The sequence below is a fragment of the Delphinapterus leucas genome, chromosome 3 (assembly GCF_059928025.1).
Source record: "Delphinapterus leucas isolate spDelLeu-1000000601 "Yukka" chromosome 3, BTC_Dleu_Yukka2, whole genome shotgun sequence".
Taxonomy (NCBI): Eukaryota; Metazoa; Chordata; class Mammalia; order Artiodactyla; family Monodontidae; genus Delphinapterus; species Delphinapterus leucas.
In genome coordinates this window covers 8157125-8183900 of record NC_143131.1, presented here as the reverse complement: position 1 = coordinate 8183900, position 26776 = coordinate 8157125, and the positions used below count along the sequence as shown (strand labels likewise).

Here is a 26776-nt window from a genome sequence, read left to right as displayed (position 1 = left end):
TCATTCCTACTGAAAATAAATTATATGTATATATGTAAATTATATGTAAAGATCTGAATTTGATTCCTATTTTCTTATTTAGAATTTCTAAATAACTTGTTTTAATTCTAAATCATATTTTAGAGCACACATAAATTCACTGTGTCTAAGTAAAATATCACTAAATACTTTTTTCCAATTCTTAAAGACCAGACATATCGCATTTCCCCAATCTGAACTCAGTATTTCTACCTAAAAGCTGTTTTATTTTTTTTTTAAACATAAAAGGGCAGTAAGAGTAGGGTCCATGAATGGGCCTCAGAGTCAAGGAACCAATTACACTGTTTTCTGGGGTGTGTCCAGAGTTTCCAGATTTGAAAACAGATCATGACCCAAAAAAGATTAAGGACTATGGAAAATACTTAGGCTTGAAATATTTTTCCTTCATAATATTTATATGATAATAACAAAAAACAGGAGTGTAATGGTGGACATTTTTCAACCAAGTTATCCAGAAACCTAGTGGTACACAGGTACTCTTTTAAAAGAGGTTAAGAAGTCAGTATTTGAATATCTGATTGTCCACTATCAAACCCTGATAATTTTTTGTGCTCCGTATGTTATATTTTTGATAGCTATTTAGCAAAAATTTAGAAAGACCTTTCTAAAATGTCTTACAGTTGTAATATCAGGATAAGGTTTAATAGAGGGCTCACCTTAATGCTTTAGTTATATTAAGTTTTCTTACAGAAATTAGAAAATAATTAAAACTTTTATGTCTCAATGTCTTTAATTCTTTTACATAACTGTATAATAAATGATACATATAAGCTTAAAAAGGTAACAGAAAATCTATAAAAAGAATTGGAACAATTTTCCCATGATTAACAGCTTTACAAGACTTCTTATAACTTCCCTAATGGGTGTTCTGGTTGTTATCCCAACACCTCTATTAGCTCAAAAGACTCAACTGAGGAGGGGTAAGAGTGTTCATTCGCACAGGAACGCAGGAAGGGCAGCCTCAACACTCTGAGGAGGAGGAAAGAGAATACTAAGAAATAAAAAGGGAAAGGGCAGGGCCTGACTTGTAAAGCGGAGTGTGCTTAACCGTACTTGGCATCAAAAGGGACCTTGGGTAAAAAGTACATGTTTTCCTGTCACCAAACACAAATGTAAATTTTAAACATTTTACTATTTATCACCAAGGAAAACAGAGAGGAGACGACAAAATCACAAGCATAGGAAAGTAACAAGGGTTTTAAAATCCTATAAGATTCTTATAGTCACTGTCCCTAGTAAACGTCTCCAATTCCTGAGGCCAGTTCCTCAGGGAAGATCTTAAACTCTCTTCTGTTGGAGTATGAGGACCAGAAGACACAATCTGGGCAAAAAAACAGCATATGATCTTTTTACACCTGGATGTTTTGTCTCTCCCAAGGCTAATGCCCCGGGGCACCGTGAGTAAGGCCACTTGTTTGTACTGGTGGACCTGCCCAGGTGGGAACATTTCTGTACCCTGCACACAGAGCACACGCTTCACCAGACTCCATCAATTATCACTATCTTTGAAAAAGATCCTTTTCTTGGCAACCTCATTTTTAGATAAAATTTGGCTAAGAGAATTAAGGCTGGCTATATTAAGAGAGCAAATGACAGTGACAGTGGTAGGAAAGAAAAATTAAAAAATAAAAATTTAAGCTTGGAAGAGAGATTCTTCGACTTCAAGAAGGCAGTTCAGCTGTCAAGGCAGCGTGAAGAGCAAGCTGTAAGACGCTTACTTACTGATCACAGTGATCGAGATGCACTCCCACAGGCCTGCAGAGAACTCAAAGGTGCTCTTACCATGGAGGGGCTGCCCCCCGGGGCTGGGGTGACTGTGACAGCATCCACTCACCAAGCAGGAGGCTGAGCGGAGGCTGGCAGGACGGAAAGGCCAGCAGGAGGTCTGAAAGGCAGGCACGGGAGTCTCTGACGAAGCGGTTGTAGTCGGCCGCCCCCTGCCTGCTGCACAGCTCCTGCAGCCGTCGCTTCTCCGCGCCGTCGCCAGTGTGGTCCACGAGGGCTCGCAAGAACGCCTGTGGCCGAGGAAACCGACTTAAATCACCACGCGCTCTGTGGTTACAGCTGTTAGAACGCTGGCTGAGTACCCACCTGGGGATGTGCCCAGTTATCCAAGAAAAAGTGAGTGTGGTCACTAGGAGTGTGGTCAGGACAAGAGCATTTCATCTGTTATTTGTTTTAATGGCAGCCTGTTAGGCAAACCCCACTTTCATGTTCCATTTTTGGTCACCTTCCCTATATCTTAAACCAACCCAATCTCAAATTACATGGCAGGTATATGTGAGTAATCAGGAAGTCTCACAACTTAACGTTTTTATCTCGGGACACGGTACCTGTTCTCGCCTTAGCTGATGATTGCAACCCAGATTTCTACATTTATTTGACCACTGTTATGACAGGCACTGGGCAGGTAAAGCATGGGGCAAAGGGGACACCTAACTTGCCCAAAAGGCTTCACGGGCGAGTGAGAGCAACAGAAGTCAAGAAGTAACCAGTGTGCGACAGGCTGCCTATCCACCAGGGCACACGGACGTTCAGGGCTTCTAAGGCCAGAGGCTCCCAAGAAGGCAGGCTTGAGCCGAAGGCGGGCTGCACGGAAGAAAGGAAGTGACGGGCAGCCAGAGATGGCAGAGCCACAGGAGGGCACGGGAGGCAGGCAAAAGCACGGCTCCTGGGGAACACGTGCGCTTCAACACAAATGCAAGGAAATGCGGACACGGGCAGAGGCTGACAAACAGTGAGGGCCAGAACATCCAGACCCCTGCACAGGGACTCTGAGTCACCTCGGATCCATCGTGGAAAGAGGAGGAGAAGAACATAAATAAAGCAAAACAAGAAAGTCCCAGATCCCTAGTCTCAAAGACTGAACCAAGTCCAAACTCTTGGGCAAAAGACCAAACTTGCTAATGACAACTTCTGGTTCTAATGCAATTCCAAGCACATCCATCATGGCACACATAAAACTCTCATTACTCACGGGAAGCAAAGAACTTCGGCAAGTCATCTGCATCAAAGCTACCTGAAACGCGAGTGGGCACCACTACTTTTTATTCCATGGCTCCCACATCCCGGAGGGCTGGATGCCCTTAACAGGGAAAATGAGATCCATGTTCCTGGGAGGGTCACGGGTTTCCACTGGCCCAGCCAAGAATCCCTGCTTAAACTATCCAGATACCAACAAATTACATGGCTTCTTCAAAGTGCTGGACATAGAACAAGCACCTGGGAAACGTCGTGGCGTAAAGCCCCAGGTCTCTGCATGGATCTCTGGTAAGACAGGAGTTTACCAAGAACACTTCACACCACGCTTTCTCAAGTCAATAAAATTCCCTAAATTACAGGCTAAAACAGTAGCAATTGTAAATCCTTTACAATATTTTTTACTTTACAATTACAGAAACTTCATGGTACTAAAACAGGAAATACAGCACTGTGCAGAAAACAAACTGACAAACGTTACTAAAACTTAAGTTAGAAATATTTTTAACACAGTAATTTTACTCCAAGGAATTTATTTTTTAAAAAAGACTTCAGGGGGCTTCCCTGGTGGTCCAGTGGGTAAGACTCTGCCCTCCCAATGCAGGGGGCCCAGGGTTCGAACGCTGGTTGGGGAACTAAGAAGTCCGCATGCATGCCGCAACTAAGAATTCGCATGCTGCAACTAAGACCCGGCAGAGCCTAAATAAATAAATAAAAATAAATCTAAAAAAAAAGTTAAAAAAAATTTTTTTTAATAAAAATAAAAAAGACTTCAGGTACTTCCCTGGCGGTCCAGCTGTTAAGACTCCACGCCTCCAATGCAGGGGGCATGGGTTCAATCCCTGGTCGGGGAACTAAGATCCCACACACCACCCAGCGCAACCAAAAAATAAATAAATAAAAACATAAAAAAGACTTCAAACAAGTGTGCAAAGATGAATTAGAATGTTCACCTATGTAGGTTTTTTAAATAGTGGAAAACTGGAAACAACCAACTGTCCATAATCAAATCAACAATTGTTTTTTTCTTAAAAAAAATTTTTTTTAATTAATTATTTATTTTTGGCTGCACTGGGTCTTCGTTGCCGCGTGCACGCTTTCTCTAGTTGCAGCGAGCAGGGGTTACTTTTCGTTGTGGTGCGCGGGTTTCTCGTTGCAGTGGCTTCTCCTTGTTGCAGAGCATGGGCTATAGGTGCGAGGGCTTCAGCAGTTGCGGCACGTGGGGTCAGTAGTTGTGGCTCTCGGGCTCTAGAGCACAGGCTCAGTAGTTGTGGTGCACGGGCTTAGTTGCTCTGTGGCATGTGGGATTTTCCTGGACCAGGGATCGAACCCGTGTCCCCTGCATTGGCAGGCGCATTCTTAACCACTGCGCCAGCAGGGAAGTCCTCAATCAACAACTGTGTTGCACCCATAGCATCTTTTAAAAATATCTTCAGTACCTTTCCATGCTGGCATATCCAAACTCATTTCCTTTTAAGTAAAAAAAAGGCATGTTGCAGAACAGCACATATACTACATGACCTCATTTTTCCTTAGCAAAACAAAATCCAACTGTTAATTGCAGGGGTTTGATTATGAAGGACTTTTGCTTCCTGAGTTACTAACGTTTGTGTCCAGACTTTTTATAAGCATATTACTTTTGCAGTAAGGAAAGATATATTTTTAAATATGTACTTCACGAAATTTTCAGAAACGGAAGAGTTAAACTAAAACTGTGAAACTAATTTAATCAAGGAGTTCTCATCACAGTGAATCGTAGATTTACTCAAATTGTATCTAGGACTAAGCCTCTCCATAAAGTAGTTCACTTCCCAAAGACTACAAATGCAGTAAACACAATAATAAAATATAGAATAAACACTGCATTGCGGACAGGGTAGCTGAATAATAGTACTATTTATGCTCATTGGCAATACAAGTTTGGTAAAGCACAACTTGGAAAGTTTACCCATGAATATCCACTTGAGTAACATGGTTATAACAAAATCAGTAGTTCCCGGCATAACACTGACATCTAGTGGATCTTTCTGTCTCCAAATTCATCTAAACATCAATATAACCTACCAAAACCCTTCAATGTTCCCTGCAGAATTCTGACATAATAAATAAGTACAGGTTTTTACACAAAAGGGGTCTTCACAACATTAAACAGGTGGCAAGCAGCGGAAAAGCCCTACACGCCAAGCTTCCTGCCACCAATTAGAAAGAAAAAGTGTCCACGTACAGCTGGAAAACACATGCTACCTAGGGCCACTTTCATCACTAGTTACCGTGCTACATCAAGTTAGTGTCTAGAAAAATAAGATTAAGAAAAAGCCCTACTTTAAAAATCTCATTTCAGTAGAAAACAAAAAATTTCAGTATAAGCACAACATAAAAATATTTGTCCATGACAATTACAAAAGCACTGCACACCTTGGGAACTACTTTGAACACATGCTGTGAAGAACATATTTTCTAAGCCTTCAAAGGGCAAATACCAGATTTAATAAACCCTACAAAGAGGTGAGCATATTTTTAAATAGTCACCCAAAGAAGAAAGAAAAATACCTTCTTAGGAACCGCTCGTATTTCAAGGCACCAGGTAAGAAGGAACTGGAGAGAACACTTCTCAGGTATATGCTGGGGCAAGGTTGCTCCTTTTCAGGCAGACGGGAAAGAGTCAATGACACAGAAAATAGAGAAGACAATGTTTTCCAACCCTAAAAACACTAACAGCTGTAATATTTTACATTATGGTGCTATAAAAGTACTTGTGGCAATATGACTTGTGGCAATGTTTATTCAGTCAAAAAATTTCCTCAAAAGGAATACAGAAGAAAAAACCTACTTTACAAAAACAATGGTTATAAATTCAACAGCATTATTGTACCAGCCATACCTACCAAATCTAAGTACACCGAACAAAAGAAAGGGAAATTATCCAAAACCACTGAACAAAAGAAAGGAACAAAAAGCCAAAAGATGGCAGTGGTCCAATAACACTGCCTATCATCCTCAAAAAGAATTTCAGAACTGACTGAATTCCAGTTCAAGATTCTAAGCAAATAACTAAAAAATAACTTCCTTTAATTATGGAGCAAGCAATTATTTTCATATATTAAATAAGCAAAAACAAATATGCTATGAGAAACAAACATTAAAAAAAAAATTTTTTTTTTTTTGTCCGTGCCATGTGGCTTGCAGGATGTTCCCCCGACCAAGGATTAAACTTCAGCCCTGGCAGTGAAAGCCTGGAGTCCTAACAACTAGGCCACCAGGGAACTCCCACCAAAAGACTTTTAAAAAAGATTCATATAATACAGTTTTTTTTGCGTGACAATATGCTAACCTAGAAACAAAATAATGCTGATTGCAAAAAACAGCCTAACAAATCAGCCCTAGTCAACTAACCAACCTGCTTCTCCAAAACCAGTTACATTCATTTTTTTAAGCATTCCCCAGTTTGCTGCAAGCTTGCTGATTTCCAGAGTTTGGAAAAAGCTGATTCTTCAACTTCACTTTTAATGTCTGTAAGCATCCAATAAGCATAAACTCTATTACCATCTCATTCAGTGTAACTGACTCATTCAGGGTACTTGACGTGAAAGTTAAAAACCTCTAAGATCAGCAAGTGGCTGTGTTCCGCCTGCTGATCCATGGCTGACCCCCGGGCATCTGTGCAGACTCTCCCTGATCACCTCCAATCCCTTGGCCCAATGACATCCTGGGAAATAAAAGATCAGGGCTGTACCTTTCTTCTTCGTGTCAGCCTTAATGTTCAAGATGACACAATGTTCTCTCCTGTCTGTGAGCTGCAGTCTTTGGAGTAGGTGCTGTACCTCTGAGTCACTGTTGGGACAGATCACGTTAAAGGCATCTCCAGGCTGGTAGGAAAAATCTGTTTTCTAGAGAAGAACCAACATGAAATACAAAAAATTCCACATGAGTTAAAAGAGTTTTAGTTGTGGGGTAACAGAGTTTTAAATATATGACCACTTGAATAAATGAATTAGTTCATTGCAACTAGAATTATTTTGTTTCTGACAAATAAGCCCAAGTAACCAAACAAACATACTTTTATTAGGGGTTATTTTTTAAAGAAATTCTGTAGTTATCCAATATTTTGCTTTACACTGAGTATTCATAGACTAGAAATTAAGACCCTCTGCCTCTTCTAAAAATTAAGGTGCTCTGGTAAGTAGTGTTTTAATAATCCATGTAAAAGTCCTCTCATGAAAACACACACACACACACATTAGGAGCAAAAGAAACTACTTAAGGCCGTCTGCACTGGTTTTCAATTTCCTTTCTTTACCCCTTTTCTCTGGGGAGGAACAGGGGTCGGGGAGAGCAATTTCTTTTCCCTTAATGACACACGACGCCAAACCGCCTGGCTCGGTACTGGTCGTGCACAAACCCGGGCTCCAGGTGGAGCCACCTCCCACAGCAGGTCTACTTAGAGCAGTGCGGGGTGTGGAATGCTCTGGAGAGGGGCTTCTGGCCACACATGCTCACACCTCTAGCCTGGGAGGGACACAGGCTGTCCCTACCAGGCGGCCAAACCTTGCCTCTTTATGACGAAAGTACAGAACAAGAGTGAAATGGTTTGGTGTACATACGATATTTAGCAATATGGATTAAAATGTTCAAAAGGAAAATGGAACTACTCAATACTACGTAAGCAAAACCATCTAGTTCTGACTCCCGTCACATTTCTTTCTTTCTATGAGAAACTCAATTAAACCCACATCGACGGCCTTGGCGCACCCTCTTCTGAGAGCCCAGCCCACGGAACCTCGCAGGGCCCTCGTCAAGGGTTGAGCTACGTGGCTGTGAGGACGTACAACCACAGTTTCTTAACCTGAGGCCAACGAGGCAGCGGCTGGGGAAGCCTCATGGATGGGGTTCAGAGAGGGAGCACATCAACGCCCAAAAACTGTGTGCAAAGTGTTTATATATCATCATTCTTCTGGAGAGGGGGTCCATGATTTCTTCCAGATCCTCAACGGAACAAGGACCACCACTCTGAGAAGTGAATGTCACACGACTGTCTAGTCTGGCTCTACTTCCAACCAGCCGCTGACCTCAGGTAAACAGCTTCCTTCCCAGGGGCTCTTATACGGAAATACTGCTCTGATTCCATTATTCTTTCGTGGCTTAATGAGTAAGGCAGCAACACTATGCTCTCAAGCAGAATCACCTCCAGTCACTCATTTTAGGCCCTCCTTGAAGTGAAAAGAAAAGGTATGAGGCAGAGAGAAAAAATGATGGGTCAAGAATAAAAAGGCCGCTGTCCAGCCACAGACCTCACTCTTCCTGAGTGTGTAGATGAGGACACAGCACAAGTCTCTGCACTTGCTGGCAACATCCCTGCGCTCAGAAACACATTCTGTAACTTACTGAAATGTCCAATTCTATCAGAAGAGTGGTTTTTATGGCATCATTCATTGTCAGTTGAACTGCCTTTGAAATTGGAACGTGAAAAATTGGATCCACTGAGGTCACAGGTGCTTGGCTTTCCTCCTTGAGAAACAAATGTGATAAAATATTACTAAATGCAGTTTTCAATTATACTTACCACTGCTTCACTTAGTGACAAGATGAGAGCTACAGGATCTTTTAAAATGCCCGGCTATTTAAGTATTCTTCCCTAAGGTAAATGGCTACAGACATACACCTCTCAGTCTTTCAGAAGAGAAGCTCATCTACACCTTAAACTTGCCTATTAGACTTTAGAATTTCTGAGATATACGGAAAATATCAGATACTACCGTTTTTCATGTAAAGGTCTAACAGCCTTCCTAATGAACTATGCAAAAAGAAATAGCACGTGGCATGTGGACAAAGGTTTAGCTAAGGTGCTCTTTTCCATCTCTATCCATAAAGAGGACTAGACATGTTCACTTTCACTTGAACATTTACAATTTTGCCCCAAGACCATGACATCGTTCCTGCTTGCTGGTACAAGACAGTGCAAATGAATGCAGAACATCTGGACACTCAGCAAAACATCACACTAGTCCACAGTATCAACGCCATTATGCTAATGAGATGATGCTGGAGTCTTCTGTGCCTTATGGAGATTGAGGGCCTGTGGTGTAAGTACAATTTTTAGGATTCCAATGTTTGGTGCGTGTCAGGACATCCCCCCCAAGTAAAGGATACACTATCTCATCCTGCACTTCACTTCACCTAGAGAGATGCATTACACCTGGCAGGCCTCTCTTCAGGCTCTGGGATACTGAGATACTGCTCCAACCCAAACACCAGGTGACACAAAAGTGGCCAGCTTTGAGGGGGGCCCGGAGCAGGAAGGAGCTCTGCAGCAGGACCCCGTGACACGCTCATCGGAGGCTGTGTTGCTTGTACTACACAGTCCAGGAGATCCCACGGCGTTAGAGGCAGAAGGGATGGGGAGACGACACTGTGTGGCGTGAGTGGGTCCAGCTGAAGGCTTTCTTATTGCTGCACTGAAGCTCAGCTTCCCACTCAGCCAATCCTGCTTCTACCCTCCCCTCTCCCACCCACCCTGCCCCCAAGGTGATGATCCCAAGAGGATGCCCTAAAAAAGGAAACTTTTTTCCCCAACCCCTTATCCTCTAGGTATATCCTTTGAACAGATTTACACAAGTTTCCCTTAAATAGTTGAGATTTTTAAAAATCTTTTAACCACATTACCAACAACTCAAGCCTATTTAATGATACCTACCATAAAAGAAACTCTCAGCAGATTCTCAGTGAAGTGCCTTGTCAGATCAGTCAGCGCTCACAGCCTCTGCCACATGCACCCGTCCTTGCAGCGAGCACACGGGGGCTGGCTCTCCACAAGTCCATGCACCCTGCTCCCACCAGCCCGGCATGTTTACTAGAGCCACCCATGCCTGTTCCCAGCCCTGACTACAATGTACTTACTGTGATTTACCCCACTTAATAAATAATGGAAGTATAAGTGCAAAGGCAATAACCCACGGCTGGTCATATAAAACCATACCTGTTTATCTGAATGCATTAGAAAAACACTACTAAAGGTGTGGTTTATGTGAGAAAGCCCCTGTGGGACTCCAATCAGCCACTCTAAAAAAGAGGGCTTGGCTCTGCATTACAAGATTGGCTGCACTGGAAATTTATTCTAAGCATGCTGGAAGAAATTTCAGGGTACCATACACTGGCAATCATGGGGTAATATTAGCTATTATTCAACTTGATGTTCAAAAATTTACAGACCACTTTAAAGTCATTTATTTATTGATAGGAAAAATACTCTAGGCAAAGAGAAAAAGACTTAATATAGACAAAAATATATGTGTAAGATATTATCAAGAAAAAGAAAAACCCACAAAGTGAAGTAACCCAGAATACCAAAAATCCATACTGGAAAAAGATTTTCCTATAAATGAGTCCTCTGAGTTTAGCTGCTGAGATAATTTCCTGACTGCCCACAACAACTTGCCCTCATCTGGCCAACACATAAAGTGAGAAACCAAGAAGTTAATTCTCCAAAATAATGGAGAAACTGAGCTGTTAACCATTTCCTTCTTCAAAGAAAAGGAATGTAACAACACAAGCAGGTGTGCAATGCGTGGAGGTAGCACCTCTCCAGTGACTACTCAGTTCTGCCACTGCAGTGCAGAAGCAGCCACAGGCACCGCGTGAATGGAGAGGCATGGCTGGGTTCCAATAAAACTTTATTTACAAAAGAGAGGTGGGAGACCACACTCTCCCTGCACGCCACAGTCTGCTGGACTCCATCATAATGTAATTTAAAAAACACCACCACCACCACCACCCACGGCACATAAAGTAAAACTGCTTACCTGGCCAAAGGACTCCTCCAGATGCACCTGTAAATATTCTGGTGGTAAAGCAGGAATATTCAGAGAGGCCTGTGAAAGAGGGGGTATTGAACGGGCAAGCGAGGGCTCAAAGTCTGCAACCAATGTATTCGATTGACCTCTGTCCACTGCACTTTGCTCTAAAACTTCAGCATCCTTTCTTCTGGAATCATCTAATCTCAGAAGTCCGACCTGTGATTCAATGTGTAGTAATTCCGGTGTCACGGGGTCTGTCCTCCGGGAGGCATTAGATGCCATTGTGAGAGTTCCATTCATCCCCTCTTTTCCTTTACTCAACAGAAAATGCTTCGCCAGGGCAGCCCAGAGTCCATTAATCCATGGCTCAACCACAAGTTCTAAACTGGATTGTTGTAATAAAAAAGGAAAAAAGAAACAAATGCCTCAGTTCTCCATTTAAATACATAACAATTGGATAATGGCAGAATCTGTCCATTTGACAGAATGCTGTGCAACTGTCAAAAACACTAAATATGGAGGCTATTCAGAATACAAAAAATACTTATGAATGATTAAGCTAAAAAGCAGAACATTAATGTGTTCATTAGCGCTGTGCTGTACAAAATTCAGAGAGCAAAAATGAAGATAATTTAGTAAAAGGTAATAGGAGTGTGATTCCTCTTAACTTCCTAAAATAAGAGTTGGTAATTTAAGAAGCTGTAATTTTAGACAGGCATGCTAAATTCTGATGAGGCTAACAGTACTTACCCAAAATCCAAGTCTACTCTAATATCACAAATGGTAATTACATCAATCGAATGCACCTTTTATTTTTTTTTTTTTGCCTAGCCAATTTACTGATCTTTGTTTCCCACAGATTAAAATATTACCAAGAAACCACTCCAGATTAATGCTCTTTTGACTAATAGTTCAAACCTTCGATCAGTTCTGAGCAATTATTCCGGTAAAATTTCCAGGCAGGCTGACCACAGGGGAAAAAAAGCAATCATCCTTTAGGAGAGCTGAATTAATCATAAATACAGGGGACTTCCCTGGTGGTGCAGTGGTTAAGACTCCAGTCTACATTCTTAACCCCTTCAATGTGGTGGTACTTTAAGCCAAGATGTCTCCTTGAAAATATTTTAATTTTAGAAAAGAGTACTTAGGTTGACAACTTAAGAGATGCAGGCTGCTGAAATATACATACAAGAATTTTAATGCTCGATCCAATAAATGATCAGGGAAACCAAAAGCCTTTGAAGTAAAATATGAACTGAGCAATAGGACTAATGGATTTATAAGTGTTTAGCAATTAAATAGCTCATACAGGACAATAAACATTTAATGCCAACAAGCTTCGGGGTTGGGGGGAAGCCCAATACAAAGGGACAAAACTAAAAGATAACGTGCAAGGAAATGTGGTAGAGCTTTGTCACCAGACAGGACATATGCCCTGGGGAGATGGAACAAACCCACAGTATCACAGCTGCAGAAAACGACGGATGTAGTGGACTCAAAGGCTGAGTTATGGGGAAATAGAAGTGTCTCCAACACGCCCGGGCAAGGTGATATACGTAGAAAAGCACGACCTTTGCTGAACTTGTCATGATGCATAAACACAGATCTAGTGGGTGAGATTTACTTAGTACATAGGCCTAGTAGAAAAAGAGTCAAATGCGTGTGTGTGTGCTGTTATCTGGCTAAAGCAGTTCAAGGATAAACAACAGCATAAGTTGTAGCACAGTACCTGTAAGGTTTCTGAATTAAGACATTAGGAACATTTGAAAGGTGGCACATAGAGTGAAATGCTGAATTGTAAAAACAAGAAAAAAATAATGAAATAGAAATTATATTTCTGGTTGGCATGGTGGCAAATGGCCAATAGGAGGGAGAACACCAAGGAGCCGGTGTGCCAAGAAGGCCTCTGACCTGCATCCTCCAACCGTAACTCGTGGCCTGCTGGGCACCTTCCACGTGGGAGGTCCTGAGTCCAGTCGCTCCCGTGGGCACACGCTACCCAAGTGCCTAAAGAAAATGCTGACTTTTTGCAAATACCTACACATTTTTAAGACTAAGGTAACTGTACTGGGGCACCTCTCCTAGTTTCTTCCATTAACAGATACTGAGATGGATAAGGCACATAAAAAAAAAAATCAGCAAAATAGATAAGTGAAACTCTGGATGGTCTTCTCTGGTGCTAGAATTAAAAACAGCTAACAAAACTAAAATAAGACTTTCAAGATCGAAGTTTAGTGCTAAATCAAAAGTGAACCCCTTTTATAAACTCACTAACTTTCATCATGTACAAACAAGGTTTACTGGAAATGACAGAAAATACGTTGCTCTTACCCTACACAGTCATCCGCGTGGCCAGTGTCATAGAAACGCTGGGCACCAAGCTCTTGAAATCGTTTATCAATTATCTTCCCCCCATTACAGAAGTACGTGTATTCTGAATCACCCAGACCTAAAGAGACCAAATAGGTTATTAGTATGCAATAAGGTTTAAATTTAACCACATACAGAAGAGAGAAACAAAACATTTAAAACAATACCATTCCATGCTGTTGTTGATGGAACAAGAAATAATGTGTAGCTTCACGTTTTCTTATTTTTTCCTTGAGAAATACTAAGTATACAAATAGAAACAAATAAATTCTTTGGACCACTATTAACAGAAATAGATCTCACATTTTTGTTTCCATGAATCTGTGTAAAAATATGGCAATCTGTAAACAAGGATTAAAAACATGTAATATCTGTATTTGAAGACTTTTCCAATCTACTGAAGGGTCTGCAAACTATAGCCTGTGAGCCAATTACCACCCACTGTCTTTGTAAATAAAGTTTTATTGGAACACAGCTAAGTCTACTGGTTCACACCTTGTTATGGCAGGTTCAAGCGACAACAACAGAGATAAGTAGATGGTATAGAGACCAGTGGCCTGCAAAGCCTAAAATATTTACTATCTTGTCCTTTACCGTTTACTGACTCCTAATCTAGAACATGAAGAGGTTACATCTGAAACACAACCAACCATTTATTTGCTCTGTTTCTGTGTTGGATAAATTAAGAATTGCTTCTATGTTTCCTGGTAAGAAATGGACTAATATTTCATACCTAGTTGAAAATTTAAAATTAAAAGCTTAAATTTCTTAGTTGTTTAATTGTCTTCCTGGATTTTTCCTACAAGAATGAGGTAAGCAATTGGTGGGTCCATATATGGGCCTAAGACTGACTAAAACGGTTGGATAAGCTTCAGTGTTTCCTTTTAAATAATTTTTGGAGGAATTTTTAAAGCAATATGTACAGGTCCACTCTTGAAAATAAAGAAACTGGAAAAAAACAAATTAAAAAGATGTGAACACTCTAAGATGCTCTCTTGAATACATTACACGACAGATCTTGGCCAGGGTCACAACCTCAAATCTCTAACCAATTATTTATCATAGCACATTCCATCCTTCCTAGATACCTTCCCCAAACTAGTTCTCAAAGGTGAATACAGATCACAAACCAGGCAAATGGACCCTGAATTCCCTCTCTCGTGTCCTATCTTGCTGAGCTGGTCCTCTGATCCTTTAATATTTTAAACCTATACTTCACAGAGCCCTAGGCCAGTGCTTCTTAAGCTGGGATACATATTAGAGTCCCCTGGGAGCTTTAAAAAATACTGATACCAGGACCCTACCTCAGAACAATTAAGTCAGAATCACTGGAGGGGGGCTCAAAATAATGGAATTGGAAGGAAAACTCCCCCAGCAGATCCCAGTGCATGGCCAGGCTTGAGAACCACATCCTAGGGGAATGGGTCTTCCCCTAGGGAAACTATCACACCCACCTGAGAGCTTTAAAACAACAACAACAACGCCAAAAAGCACCAGCATGCCAGGTCGCTCCTTCAGGGATTCTGTTCTGGCAGGTTTAGGGTGGGGCCTGGCCACTAACATCGTGAAAATATTTCCTGGTTGAATCTGGTGTGTGCCTGGGGTTAAGGTGCTACTCAGGGGCTCTGCAGAGGAGCTGCTGTGGGGTGAAGACTGGGGAAACAGCACCTTATTTACATTCGAATATTATACATACATAAAGTATTTATATAAAAACCCAAAAAGGACAAAACCCAGGCAATTATACACCATGGCTTTGAAAGATACATTTAGATACTAGAGTTAAATCCAGCAGCAACAGTACAGTAAGTGCACAAAATACAGTCCACACCTAGTAATCCATACCACAGGTGAGCAAAGAAGTCACCCGGCAGTGTCTTGTCCTGTATGGCTTTAACAAACTTGCGGGCTGTGTCTGGCAGGTCTCCGTCGCCCGTGGTAGAAACCACCACCACAAGAGGCGCTGTTTCAGTTTTCAGATCATACTATAAAATAAGGGTGTCATGTCAGAGATCTATTACTATATGTATTTTTGACTTAACACATCAGCAAAGCAATCAGGTTAATTTTCCGTCTTGTTGTCTGTATTGCATAACAGCAGAGAGGTACACAGAGCATTTTAAAGTTGGCAAAGAAAGTGTTACTCCTCAGAAATCAGGAAACCTGGCTGTCAGGAAGGGCCCGACTCCCTCAGGGTTCCAGAGAGCCGAGAATATCATCAGTGGTAAACTGAGATCATCAGTGTTTCCGAGTCTTACAAACCAAGTTTCCTTATTCTAATTCTCAACTAAATCTAAGTATTTCCAATAAAGCACTTGCCTGTCTCTATTCGTATCGACTCCATGAGCTCTGCTCAAGAATATCATCTAACTTGGCACAAAGGAATTCATCACTTTATTTTTCATGCTGATATAACAGGTAAAGACTTGAGCTAACATTTTACCATGCTTATAGGACACAGCACAACTCCATGCAGTTTAAAGTCACTTTAGTTTGAAAAAGACTACCATGATCTAGGAAGCAGAGCTGTCAACTGGAGAAATCACTCAGCTGGGAACAGCAAACAACATGACTATGGCGGCAGCAAAAAAATTCACTACTCACCTAACTTTCAAATAGCTGCTGACCCCAATGGGGTCACTGGTGAGGGGGCCAAACCAGGGCTGGTTATATGATGCTGATGACTTTGTAGTAACAGATACAGACTGTACTCCACCCTGTGGCAGCAGCAATGTGAATTCACTTTGAAGATGCTGTAGAATCACGGAGCCTGTGATTGCTGGTGTCCCCCAGGACCCTCCCTGCTGGGTGACTGACTCCATCGGGGCCACCCTAGCCCTGCTGCATCAAGGAACTTGATGGTTTCCCTGCTATGCACTGAGTTTATAATTCACCTCTGCTGCTGACAGGCTAGTCTTTACAACTAGAGATGCGGGAGGGACCAGAGGAGGTTGTGAACTTGAGAGTGCACTGCAGGGGTGGGTTTTCAAGTACAGAGCTGAATTCGAGGGCTTAGTGGCTGGCACATCACTGTGTGGTATTAGGGAGGAGCCCCTGCTCGTTGCTAGGGCCTGAACTGTATGAAACTATAATCTGAGGGTCTCAATCAAACCAGTTAGTCTGGGCACAGATCTGTTACGATCTCACGTATCCTAAGGTGGGAACTTCTGCAGAGACTGAACGTGATAAAAACAAGCAGTCCCAAGTCTTCTGCAGATCCTTACACCTCCACTTTAACTTCTATTTCACCAAAGAATTCAATGGTTCTTCACTTGGAGGAACTCTGGCATGAATTTCAGGGAAGTTACAAATGGGGCAGCAGGATTCGTGAGGTGGAAAGCTCCCATGTTCCTGTGAACACGCACAACTCCAGGCACCCCGTGAGAAAAACAAGGCGAATACTACTACTCCCATTTACAGTTGAGAGTAGTTATTTGTCTTAGTTTTTAAGACTATGTAGTTTAATTCAAAACACACACACACACACACGTAGAAAAAAACTGGCAGGAATCTTGCAACACAGTTGATAAAATAAATTTCTAAGTGTTAAAAAAAAAAAAAAGGATCATGGTGGCATTCAGCGTCCCACTTCGTTGTTTAACGTCGCTTCCCAACCAGAATACTTCGAAGTATGAAACCCCGTAAAAACCATGACTTACCTTATGAGACTCACTAATACAGTGAAGATCTGCAGAAAAACCATATGCAACTGCTTTTTCACTTATTTCTTCGGCTATGGCCTTTGCCTGTCCTCTCTGTGTAGCATAGAGTAACAAAAACCTCATCACTTCAAAGCATCTGCTACAGCTGTGACAGTTACACTGACAAACAGAAAAGGGAAAAAGGGATTTCCCTTTTAATGAAGTAGTAATCAACCTGCAGGTATGAATTCTCTTAATTTAAAATAACTGCAACAATATCCACAGATAATACGAAATATACTCCTAAGTTTGTTTGTTAGCATTAATTCTAAAGGTTGAAAAGAGAGAATTCATTAAACCAAGGAGGATACAAGGTATGAAGCTCGAATTCCGCGGCACACAAATCACACTCTGGGGCCAGACTACTGGGGCTTGAATCCAGCCACGATGGATCACTCACAAGAGCAGAACTTTAGGCCAGCTTCTCAACTGACCGGTGGCTCAGCTCCCACACCTTCAGAGCGGGGACGATGACCACAGCCACCCGACGAAAACAACGGTTGATGGAAACGGCACCGCTTATTATCATAGCTAAGGACCCGGAGCACTTCCCAGGAGCCACGCACGATCCTAGGAGCTTCAGAGAATGAGCCCCTCAGCCCCACAACGACCTCGTAGAGCCTCTACTGCACCCCGCAATTCTCGGGGGCGGCTCGCCGGCACCCGCAGGACAAGGTCCGGCGGAGAAACAGCGGAGCATGAGCCTGCGTCCGGCCGGGTCCGCGCTCCCAACATTCCTGACCCTCCGGCGCCCCGTCCGGACGCCCTCGCCTGACCATGCGCCCGAATGTGCCCTTTGACCCCGTCTAGAAAAGTGCCGACGGAGGAAGGGCCCACAGGGACCTGCGGGACCGGCTCCGCTGTGCAAACGCCGCGGCGCCGCCGAGCACCAGCTCCCAGAGGCAGTGGGAGGCCTCAAGGCCGAGTCCCCGGCGCAGCCCGCCCTCCGCGCGCGCCGCCCGCAGCCACGAGGGGCCGGGGTCCTGACCGACCCGCAAGCGCCCAGCCCGCCTGGGGGAGGGACGCGGAAGCCGGTCCCCTCGCCGACCCCAAGCCGCCCACCCTCAGTCCCGTGCTGGGCGGGCGCCCACATCTGGAAGCTGCAGCCCCCTTGTCCTCACCTGCCGGGGTCCGGCGGAGACGCTGGGGAAAGCGCAGGTACCCCGACGCCTGCTCCCGCGCCTGCGCACACAGTCGGCGCCCGAGACCAATAGGAAGCTCGGGAAAGGAGCTGGGCCAATCACGGCGCGCCAGACGTGGGGCGGCTCCTCTCCAGGCGCAGGCGCCGAAGCGCTGGGCCCCAGTGCGGCGTGCGCGTACGGGGCTCCAAGAGGCTGCTGTGCCCTGGGTCCCCCAGCGAGCCGAGTCAGGTAGGTGTCCACGCCGGGTTTGGGCTCGGTTGTTCCGGCCCGGTGTGCGTGGCCCGCGGCTTCGCTAAGGCGCCCGCGCTCGCTGGCTCGCCCCGCTCTTCGGGCGCCGCTCCCGGCGGTTTAGGGGGGCGCCCGGCCCGTGGGGTCCTTTCCCTCCAGGGAGGACGCGGTCCCCGGGGTCCCCCGTCCTTCCCGTCCCGCGCACTCGTGTTCCCAGGTTCCACAGCGGGGGTGTTCAGGTGTGGGCGCGCCACCCACCTTACCCCGTCGTTGACCAGCGTCTTTTTTTATTATACTGACATTTCTTTCTTCCCATCTGTCAAGCTAGACCTCCTTGTTCCTCAGTCCTGGAACAAGATCCTAACTGAGGGGAAACCAACACCTCAAGGCCCTTTAAGCGCTTTTTTCACCCTTGCTTTGACCCATCCGAATTAATGGCCACTTTACCCGTTGCCTCTTTTGGGGAAGTTGAACTAAACGCAATTCCTCCCATCAACCAACACATAGGAGGCGTACTTAGGATGCAGACTACCTGAGTTGAAGCGTAGCTCTGCCCCTTAATAGCTGTGTAAACTGGACCACGTGACATCTTTGTACTTAAGTTCCCTCGTTTCTAAAATGACATCGAAGTATTTAATTCGTTGTGTTGTTGGGAGAATTAAGTACAGCATTGCCTGGCAAATGAGAGCGATTATTACGAGATCCAGCCGCTGTTCTAAGCTCTAGGGTGCAGAGACGCTGCTCTTCTGGTACTTCTGTTTGAGTGGGAAATGTTTAGTGGGAATCATTCGTTTTGGGGTACTCATCCTTAGTTCCATAAGCATTGATGTTGAATAAACTGTGTTCTAGTATATTTGACCGTGTTATTTTTGTTCTTTTAACATAGTTATAAATCAAGAGGAGTTGAGAGTCTGGTGGCATGGCTTTAATTACCTTGCGGAGGAACCTTTGTCATTTATCTGATTTTCGGATACATGGAACTCTGGCTGGTCTGAAAACTCAACGTGTAAATTGTGTTCACAAGACAGTCAAGGAGCATCTGTGTCCATGGTTCTGGTCACTGCAACTTGAGCCTGTTAGGGTCAGGTTCCATCATGCCCATTCTAAAAAGTTCCATTCAGAAAATGGAAATGACCTTCATCCAGTTGGCGAGCCAGCGTTCTCTCAAGCACACGCTGGGGACAGGTCTGAACACAGTGTTAAAAATGTGGATGAACAGATATTTTACAGGAGACTAAACAGCTTCACTTCATCGGAAGAAGTCTTGCATTATATAAGCACACTGCAGACTTTGCCTGATACTATGGCAGCAGGAGCCTTACATCGGATTTGTGAAATGGAAAAAAAAGATGATGATCAAAGGTTGCCAAAAGAAATACTGGAGAATAGCGCCTTTCAAACTTTGTGTAATCAGTTTGCACAGGACCCCTCAAACCTGTCAAACACGGGTTTGGTGACTGCTTTGCAAGCCCTGACCCTGTATGTGGATCCCCAAAGTCGCTTGCTGCTAAGCCTCCTGGCAGAGTGCCAGCATCGTCTCGAAATGGGTAGCCTGGACATTCACAGTCTTTGTATCCTGGGGGAATGTCTGATTAAACTGCAAGGTCCAGGTTGTTCGACACTAGACCTGATTATATATCAACTGCAAGGTGAAAATTTGGAAGAATTTACCCCCGAGGATATTGTGACCCTTTACAGAATACTGCAGGCATGTCCTGAAAAAGTTGACCAGACGTTTTTACATAAGATAAATAACTTTTCTCTGTCAGTAGTTCCCAACCTGAGTCCTAAGTTGCTGAGCCAAATGCTCACCGCCCTGGTGGTCCTTGATCAAACTCAGGCACTTACGCTGGTTATAAAATTGGGTAAATATGTTGTGAGGCATATCCCCCATTTCACTAATGAAGAGCTCAAAGAAGTCTTAGAGGCATTCATCTACTTTGGGTACAATGACAGATTTTTTACAGAAGCCCTAGAGCAACATGTTGCTTCCCTCTGTCTCACTCTGGATCCTGAGGTTGTCAGCAAAGTCATGGAGTATTGCAGTAGAAAGCTGATTTTTTCAAAACCCATCCTCAATGCAGTGGCAGAAACTTTTGTTTGTCAGTCAGAAAAATTTTCACCTAATCAAACTGCTGAGTTAATTGAACCATTTGGAAAACTCAATTATTTGCCACCAAATGCCTCTGCTTTATTTAGGAAGCTAGAAAACATACTGTTCACTCGTTTCAATTATTTTCCACCCAAAACACTATTGAAACTTCTCCATTCATGTTCACTTATTGAATGCCATCCAGTCAACTTTATGGCCAAAATATTCAGCCCGTATTTTCTTCAGCAGCTGCAAGGTGAGTTGGTTATTACTTCTGAAAGTAGAAAACTTAGCGTTTGAACTTGTGATGTTTTCAAGTCACGTATGTACCTTTTTTATTGAGCAGTGCTTTCTTTGCCTTTATTTTTTCTTCCATAACGATCTAACGAAGAAATCTGAAGCTGCAGATGCTATTATAAACACAGAATTAAAGAATGCTAGAACATTGCATGGAGAGAGAAAACAGTTCCGGGTAAACAGACTCTGCTGCCCTAGCTGAGAAACTGAGTCTTCTTGCAGGGATCTGGTGATGGCTGAGGCAGTGTCACAATTACATGTTAGCGTCTTTGATGAGAACAACTGTATCACTCCTTTTTTTTGAGAAGATGTTCATCTTAATTCAAAGCCACCCAAATATGCCGGAATCTAGATCTCCGTAGGTAAAGGAAATTCCTACAAATTCTACTAACATACATTTGTCACTTTTAATTATATTCTCTAGTTAGGATCATGCGTTCTTGGAAGCCAAAATGAGATTTCATTGAGATGGGAGGCAAGAAGGTATAATTAATTCTAACAAGTTCTTTTCCTAGTGTCCATTTAAAAGTCCCTTACTGGAGTGAATTAATTAATGTGCATTCTGGATATTCTTTTCTCTTATTACACACACCAAAGTTCAAGCTTAACTATGACTGGGATGCTTTTTATTTCAGGTGAAGAGTCCTATTTGGACAGACTGAGCCTAGCACAACTGACCCAACTTTTCTTAACCGCGATTCTAGAATGCCCGTTCTATAAGGTAAAAGCATGAGCTGCATTGCTTTATTTCCCTACAGGGATGGTATTCTTTTGCCTCCTCCTTCCTCTCCAGCACCTCCCCCGCTCCCGAATCTTTTAAGTTCCTTCTCTTTTGAGCTGTCTCAGTAACCTCATTAGAAAGCAGAATTTTCATTCACTTGGAGTAGTTACCACCAGATAGCCTTTTCTCTAATAAGTTGACCCTATTCCTGTGTTCTTGTCCTTGAAAGACCCACTTCGTACCGTGTAAGATTCTTAGAAGGTTTTATCAAGTATGGCAGGCTTATGAGTCTTAGTGCTCTTAGACTTTCTCTAGGGATTTTAAAGGGCTTTAGCATTCCCCATGGCTGTTGGATATAGAGGTGTGAATTTATGCACTGAATAGATCCTGAATCATTACTGAGTATGTTCTTAAACCAAGCAGAAGTTTCACTCTGACGTGATAGAATTCAGTTTACATGGAGTTCGAGCTTTGTATAAAGCTTTCTAAGGATTCATTCTCCTAACTTAATCAGGCACGTTGTTTAGGATCAGAAATGGTACCTCCAGCTTGCTCATTCCTGCCTGTTCTCCGTACTTGACTGAACCATGTTTATGAGTAGCTCATAAACACCATCTAGTTTCTCTCTTTTCATGGAATGGGACTATTCAAACTACAATTTGCTTTTATTCCCAGTATATCATGGACATTCTTCGGGGGTAACAGGTAAAGATCAAATGTATACTTTTAAAGAATGGTCTGATATTTCACGGTATTTATTCTACTGTCCCACCATTGATGGATTTTCAGGCTTTTTCAAACGCTTGTCTTGATCAGCCATGCTGTCATAAACATACTTACATATCCTGTCATACTGGAACCTTTTTGTTGTTTTAATCTAAAGACTAGATTCCTGAATGTGGGATTACTGGATTAATTTTCAATAGACTGACATTTTTTTTTCCCGTATAGTTGTAGATGCCATATTTCACCAGCAGTGAATGAAGGTGACCACGTGTCCCCATTTGTGTTGCGGTGTGTTCTTAGTCCCTTTAATTTTGTCATTTGACTCAGTGAAATATCAAGTCACATGCTTCCGTTGCACTTTAACGAGCGATAATGAAGTTGAGCATATTTTCACATGTTTATTGGTCACTTACATTTGCTATGAATTGCCTTGTTACACCTTAATTTCTATTTGTGTAGGGTTTTTTGTCTTTCTCTTTTGTATTTGTTTTTTGTCCTAGAACACATTGTAAAACATATTAACTGTTAAGTACGTTGTACATATTTCTTCCTGGTTTGTGGTTTAAAATTTTTTTAGTTTTAATTTAATATTGTTTATGATGCCTTTTTGCTATACAGAAATTTTTAAGTTTTCTGTAGTCAAATTATTCATTTTTTATAGCTGCTGGGTATTGTTTAGGAATATTTTATGACTCCTAAGGTAATATAAATATTTTACTAAATTTAAAAAATATTGTTTTCCATACTATATTTAGATCTTTAATCTACTTGAAATAGATTATAGTCTGTAATGTGGGGCAGAACTCTTAGTTCTTTTCCAGATGGATAACCAATTGCTAGCACCATTATTACATAGCTGTCCTTTTCTTTCTAAATTGAAATGTCAGCTTTATTACAATTTCCACTATTAAAAACTTCAGCTGTGTTTCCTCAAGGCCCTTAAAGCAATTCTGAGAGTTCCAAAGATGTTTCTTGAGCTTTCTTTCCTTCTTTCTTTCTTTCTTTCTTTCTTTCTATCTTTCTTTCTTTCAGTGACCATTGGCTACATTTAAACACATTTAAAAGATATTTTGGACTATTGGGCTTGAACTATAACAAGAATATTTGGCGTTGTCATTTTGAGAAAGGTATTTGTCCTAAGTCCTGGAGAAGCATCATGCCTATAAAGTAATATTGGATCAGACTTTTATACTCAGGCAACCTTCATTTTATTCTCTGATTTTGTATCTTATTTTTCTTTCTCATGTTTGCACATACATTTTTAGGGTCCAAAACTTCTTCCTAAATATCAAGTGAAATCATTTCTTACTCCGTGCTCTTCCCTGGAGACCCCCATGGATTTTCAGCTTTATAAATCTGTGATGGTTGGACTGATTGACCTTTTAGGAGCAAGATTGTATTTTGCTTCAAAAGTGTTAACACCCTATTGTTACACGATAGGTAAGTAGTAGGGAGTTTTGTTGTTGTTAACTAAACCTCAGTGTGCTGTCCTCTGATGGAACACGTGGGGCTTAGTAGCCACCAAAGGTCTGGAAACAAAATGAAGTTGGCCCTTCCCTGAAGGCAAATTGGAACAGGGGTGGACGGTAGGGCTGAAGAGTCAGGACTCTATGTTAGCCACATAGTAGCCGAATGCCTTTGGGCATCCTTTCGGGGCATTCATTTGCTTGTTCTCATCTGCAAGATGAGAGTAAGAGGAGTAGTGACCTCAAAGACTTGTTTAAGGACAAAATGAGGTAACTCAGACTAATACCTGGGAGACAGTAAGTGCTCAGTAATTGTTAGCTGCTCTCATCCTCTTGGCCAGTGCAGTCCAATGTAATAGCCACACATACCAGTAGCTACTTAAATTTAAATTAATTCCAATTTTGAAAATTCACAGTTCAGGTCCCCAGTTGCACTAGCTGCACTTGAAGTGCTCAGTAGCAGGTATAAGCGTCTGCATCATCGCGGACAGCGCTGACTACAAAGTCCTTCTCCTTTCAAATTGATGAGTAAAGGACAGTGAGCTCAGGGAGGACAGTGTTTCTAGGCTTCAGGTGGTCACATCTCACTCCCCTCCTTTATGGGCTCCTTTAACAAGGAAGGAAGGGGGAGCCTGCCGGCGCCCAGGGCCCACGTGTTGGGCTGCCGGCTGCTTCACCTTCCCTGGGCACTGGAGCTCCAGGGATGCAAGGTGCCAGTTGCGCAGGTGTCTGACTTTACTCAAAGGATTTTCTTCACTATTCCCACCAGTTGTTATAAGGAGAGTAAAAGTGTGTGTGATTCACATCATGCCCCAGATACCTTAAGGGCCCCCTCCTTGTTTTAGTGCAGTGAAGGCCCTCTTAGTTTAAAGCTGACTTGGTTGGGCAAAGCTCTGATTAAATTAAAATTCTCACCATTGTCTGGTGTGGTCATTACTTTGCAGCCTTCTGCCCAGTTGATAAATGCAGTATGGAAGAAATCAAAACAACAAGGAGAAAAGGAAGCTAGTGTTTGTGAGGGTATCACACGAAGAATTTTTCCTTTCTTCTCTTACCAGATGTTGAAATTAAATTAGATGAAGATGGATTTGTATTACCATTTACAGTTGATGAAGATATACATAAAAGGTAAAGAAAACTGTTGTGGTTTATATGTTATAAGACTTGTTGAGGTTAATACACAGGGATTGTTTTCTTAAGAAAGTGAAAAAAGTAGACATGCTTCTGAAAATTAAAACACTATGGCATACCAGTTTTGGAAATTCCATGTAATATCTTGTGAACCTTAATTTAATTAAGTTGAGTTCTTTTTCAACAGATTAATGGATAACAGTCATGATTCATTTGAAAATAGTATTGGCACGAAGGAATAGCCAAATCCCAAATAAACTCTGGCAGCTAAAACCATATAAATACTTCAGATTGTTTTAAAAATTAAGTTTCCCTCTCCTCTTTGTTTTTTTAGGGTAGCACTGTGCATTGATGGTCCAAAAAGATTTTGTTTGAATAGCAAACACTTACTGGGAAAGGAAGCTACTAAACAAAGACATCTGTACTTACTTGGTTATCAAGTTGTCCAGGTATGGTTTTGCCTTTTTTTTTTTTTTTCCTAAAAGCCATTTCTAGTTCAGATTTGCTTTTTCCAGGATACTAAGTAGTATGCCAGCCCAGTGGACCAAGCCTCTTAAGTCTGGTTTAAATGCCAGCTTTGTTCATTAGGCTTAAGTCTCTTGATTTGTAATTTGAAATCACGAATTTCAAATTTTCTCTTTTCCAAAAGTGAGACATACCTAAATTCTGTATGAGCTGTGCTTTACTTTGCTTTTAGAATTACTAAATATTGGAATATCTGTTTTGTTTTAATTTCCCTTTGATTTAATGATGAGAATGTACAAGATGACCCATTAAAAGCAGGATCTTCATTGGTTTTTAATGTTTAAGACTCTTATTTGTATTTACATCGTAGATCACTTAGCAAGGTCTTAGGTGATGAGCCGTGATGAATGTCCATGGAGCTTTCCATTCTCTAAGCTGTCTACCAGTCTCCTCTCTGCTTTCCTGTCTGGTTACTTTTTTCCTTTCCGTCTTGTACATACCCAGATTAATTTTCCTAAAGTGAATCGTGCCAGTGTGTGCCTAGAAACCTTCATTGTTGCTTTACTGCTTATGGGATAAAGACTACATCTATATCTCAACATTCTAGACCCTTCGAGGTCTGCCCGCAGCCAGGCCCTCTGCTCCCAGCTCAGTGGTCTCTTCTGTCTGGCCTTTCTCCCTTGCTGATGCGAGTCAGGTGGTCCCCACCTCTCTGAGTGTCTAAATTCTGGCTGTTCATCAACTCCCAGCTCAGGTTGGCCTTTCACCCTAATCTGAAGTGTCGACTCCCTCTCAGCACTAGAGCACCAATTTGTTTTGCATGTTCTGCTTAGTATTACTGCCTACTTTTTGTATATTTTAAGTTAGCACCTAACTTGTAAGTTCCTTGAGGGCAGGGATCATGTCTGATTCTTATTTAGACATTCTACCTATTGTTGAGCCTCTGCTACCTGGCAGCACCGTCACAGGCACCGCTGGGATCTCTGCCTGCGGGGAGCCTACACGCTGCTGTGGGGAGGGTGTGGTAGGCAGAAAGGGTAACCAAACCCAAGGTAATTTCAGATTATGAAGGATGAGGATGGATTTATTTTCCTCTCTTTACAGATTCCCTATTACGAGATTGAGATGCTAAAATCAAGAATTGAATTAGTGGAATATTTACAAAGAAAACTATTTTCTCAAAACTCTGGTGGTCACTGGTAACAAGAATGAATACTGACTTCAGAACTCAAATAGTGAAAGAACTTGCAAATTAGCCGTTTATTTATGTACTTTGGTGATCTGAAAGGGGTCTCTAGTTTCCTTATACCATGTATACGCTTATCAGTAGCAAATTTAAAATTAATTTTAACCTTCATTTAATACTGGTATCAGATACTTTTATACATCAAACAGAATTGATCAAGTACAATAAAGGAATGTAATGAGTAAGTGTCATAATTTTAAGTCTTGTGTTTTGTGACAGTTATTGCTAACTGAAAATATATTCTTGAGAGACCTTTGTTTCTTCTTCTAACAAATATAAGGAAGAAATTTTATCTCCCGGTTTTTTCTTTTGTATTTTGTTAGAGGAAGTAATATATGGTAAGGAAAAGGAGCAATGAAAAATAGACTAGTACTTTGGATGTA

At 42.2% G+C, this 26776-nt stretch overlaps 2 protein-coding genes across 3 annotated transcripts in view; one reads left to right on the top strand and one right to left on the bottom strand.

Moving 5' to 3' along the window:
* MTRR (5-methyltetrahydrofolate-homocysteine methyltransferase reductase) overlaps positions 1-18095 on the bottom strand; it is a 37527-nt gene extending 19432 nt beyond the window's left edge. Inside the window, exons 1-9 of the mRNA XM_022581369.3 lie at positions 18001-18095; positions 16838-16999; positions 15010-15163; positions 13140-13257; positions 10815-11193; positions 8401-8523; positions 6752-6905; positions 5569-5657; positions 1874-2054 (exon numbers count right to left, since the gene is read on the bottom strand). Of these exons, the coding sequence (XP_022437077.1) occupies positions 1874-2054; positions 5569-5657; positions 6752-6905; positions 8401-8523; positions 10815-11193; positions 13140-13257; positions 15010-15163; positions 16838-16963 (1324 nt within the window). The 5' untranslated portion in view covers positions 16964-16999; positions 18001-18095. The remainder of the gene's footprint in view (positions 1-1873; positions 2055-5568; positions 5658-6751; positions 6906-8400; positions 8524-10814; positions 11194-13139; positions 13258-15009; positions 15164-16837; positions 17000-18000) is intronic.
* A 65-nt stretch (positions 18096-18160) lies between these two features.
* FASTKD3 (FASTK mitochondrial RNA regulator 3) lies at positions 18161-26676 on the top strand. 2 transcript variants are annotated; one of them, XM_022581367.3, is made up of 7 exons: positions 18161-18249; positions 19136-20597; positions 21274-21359; positions 23351-23525; positions 24610-24679; positions 25017-25131; positions 26252-26676. In XM_022581367.3, exons 2-7 carry the CDS (start codon positions 19169-19171, stop codon positions 26348-26350), a joined length of 1974 nt encoding a protein of 657 aa, XP_022437075.1. In that variant the 5' UTR covers positions 18161-18249; positions 19136-19168; the 3' UTR covers positions 26351-26676. The 2 variants fall into 2 exon arrangements, 1 of the variants encoding a protein (XP_022437075.1); XR_016392590.1 differs by having other exon boundaries at positions 24496-24679; positions 25017-26346.
* Positions 26677-26776: the final 100 nt, after the last annotated feature.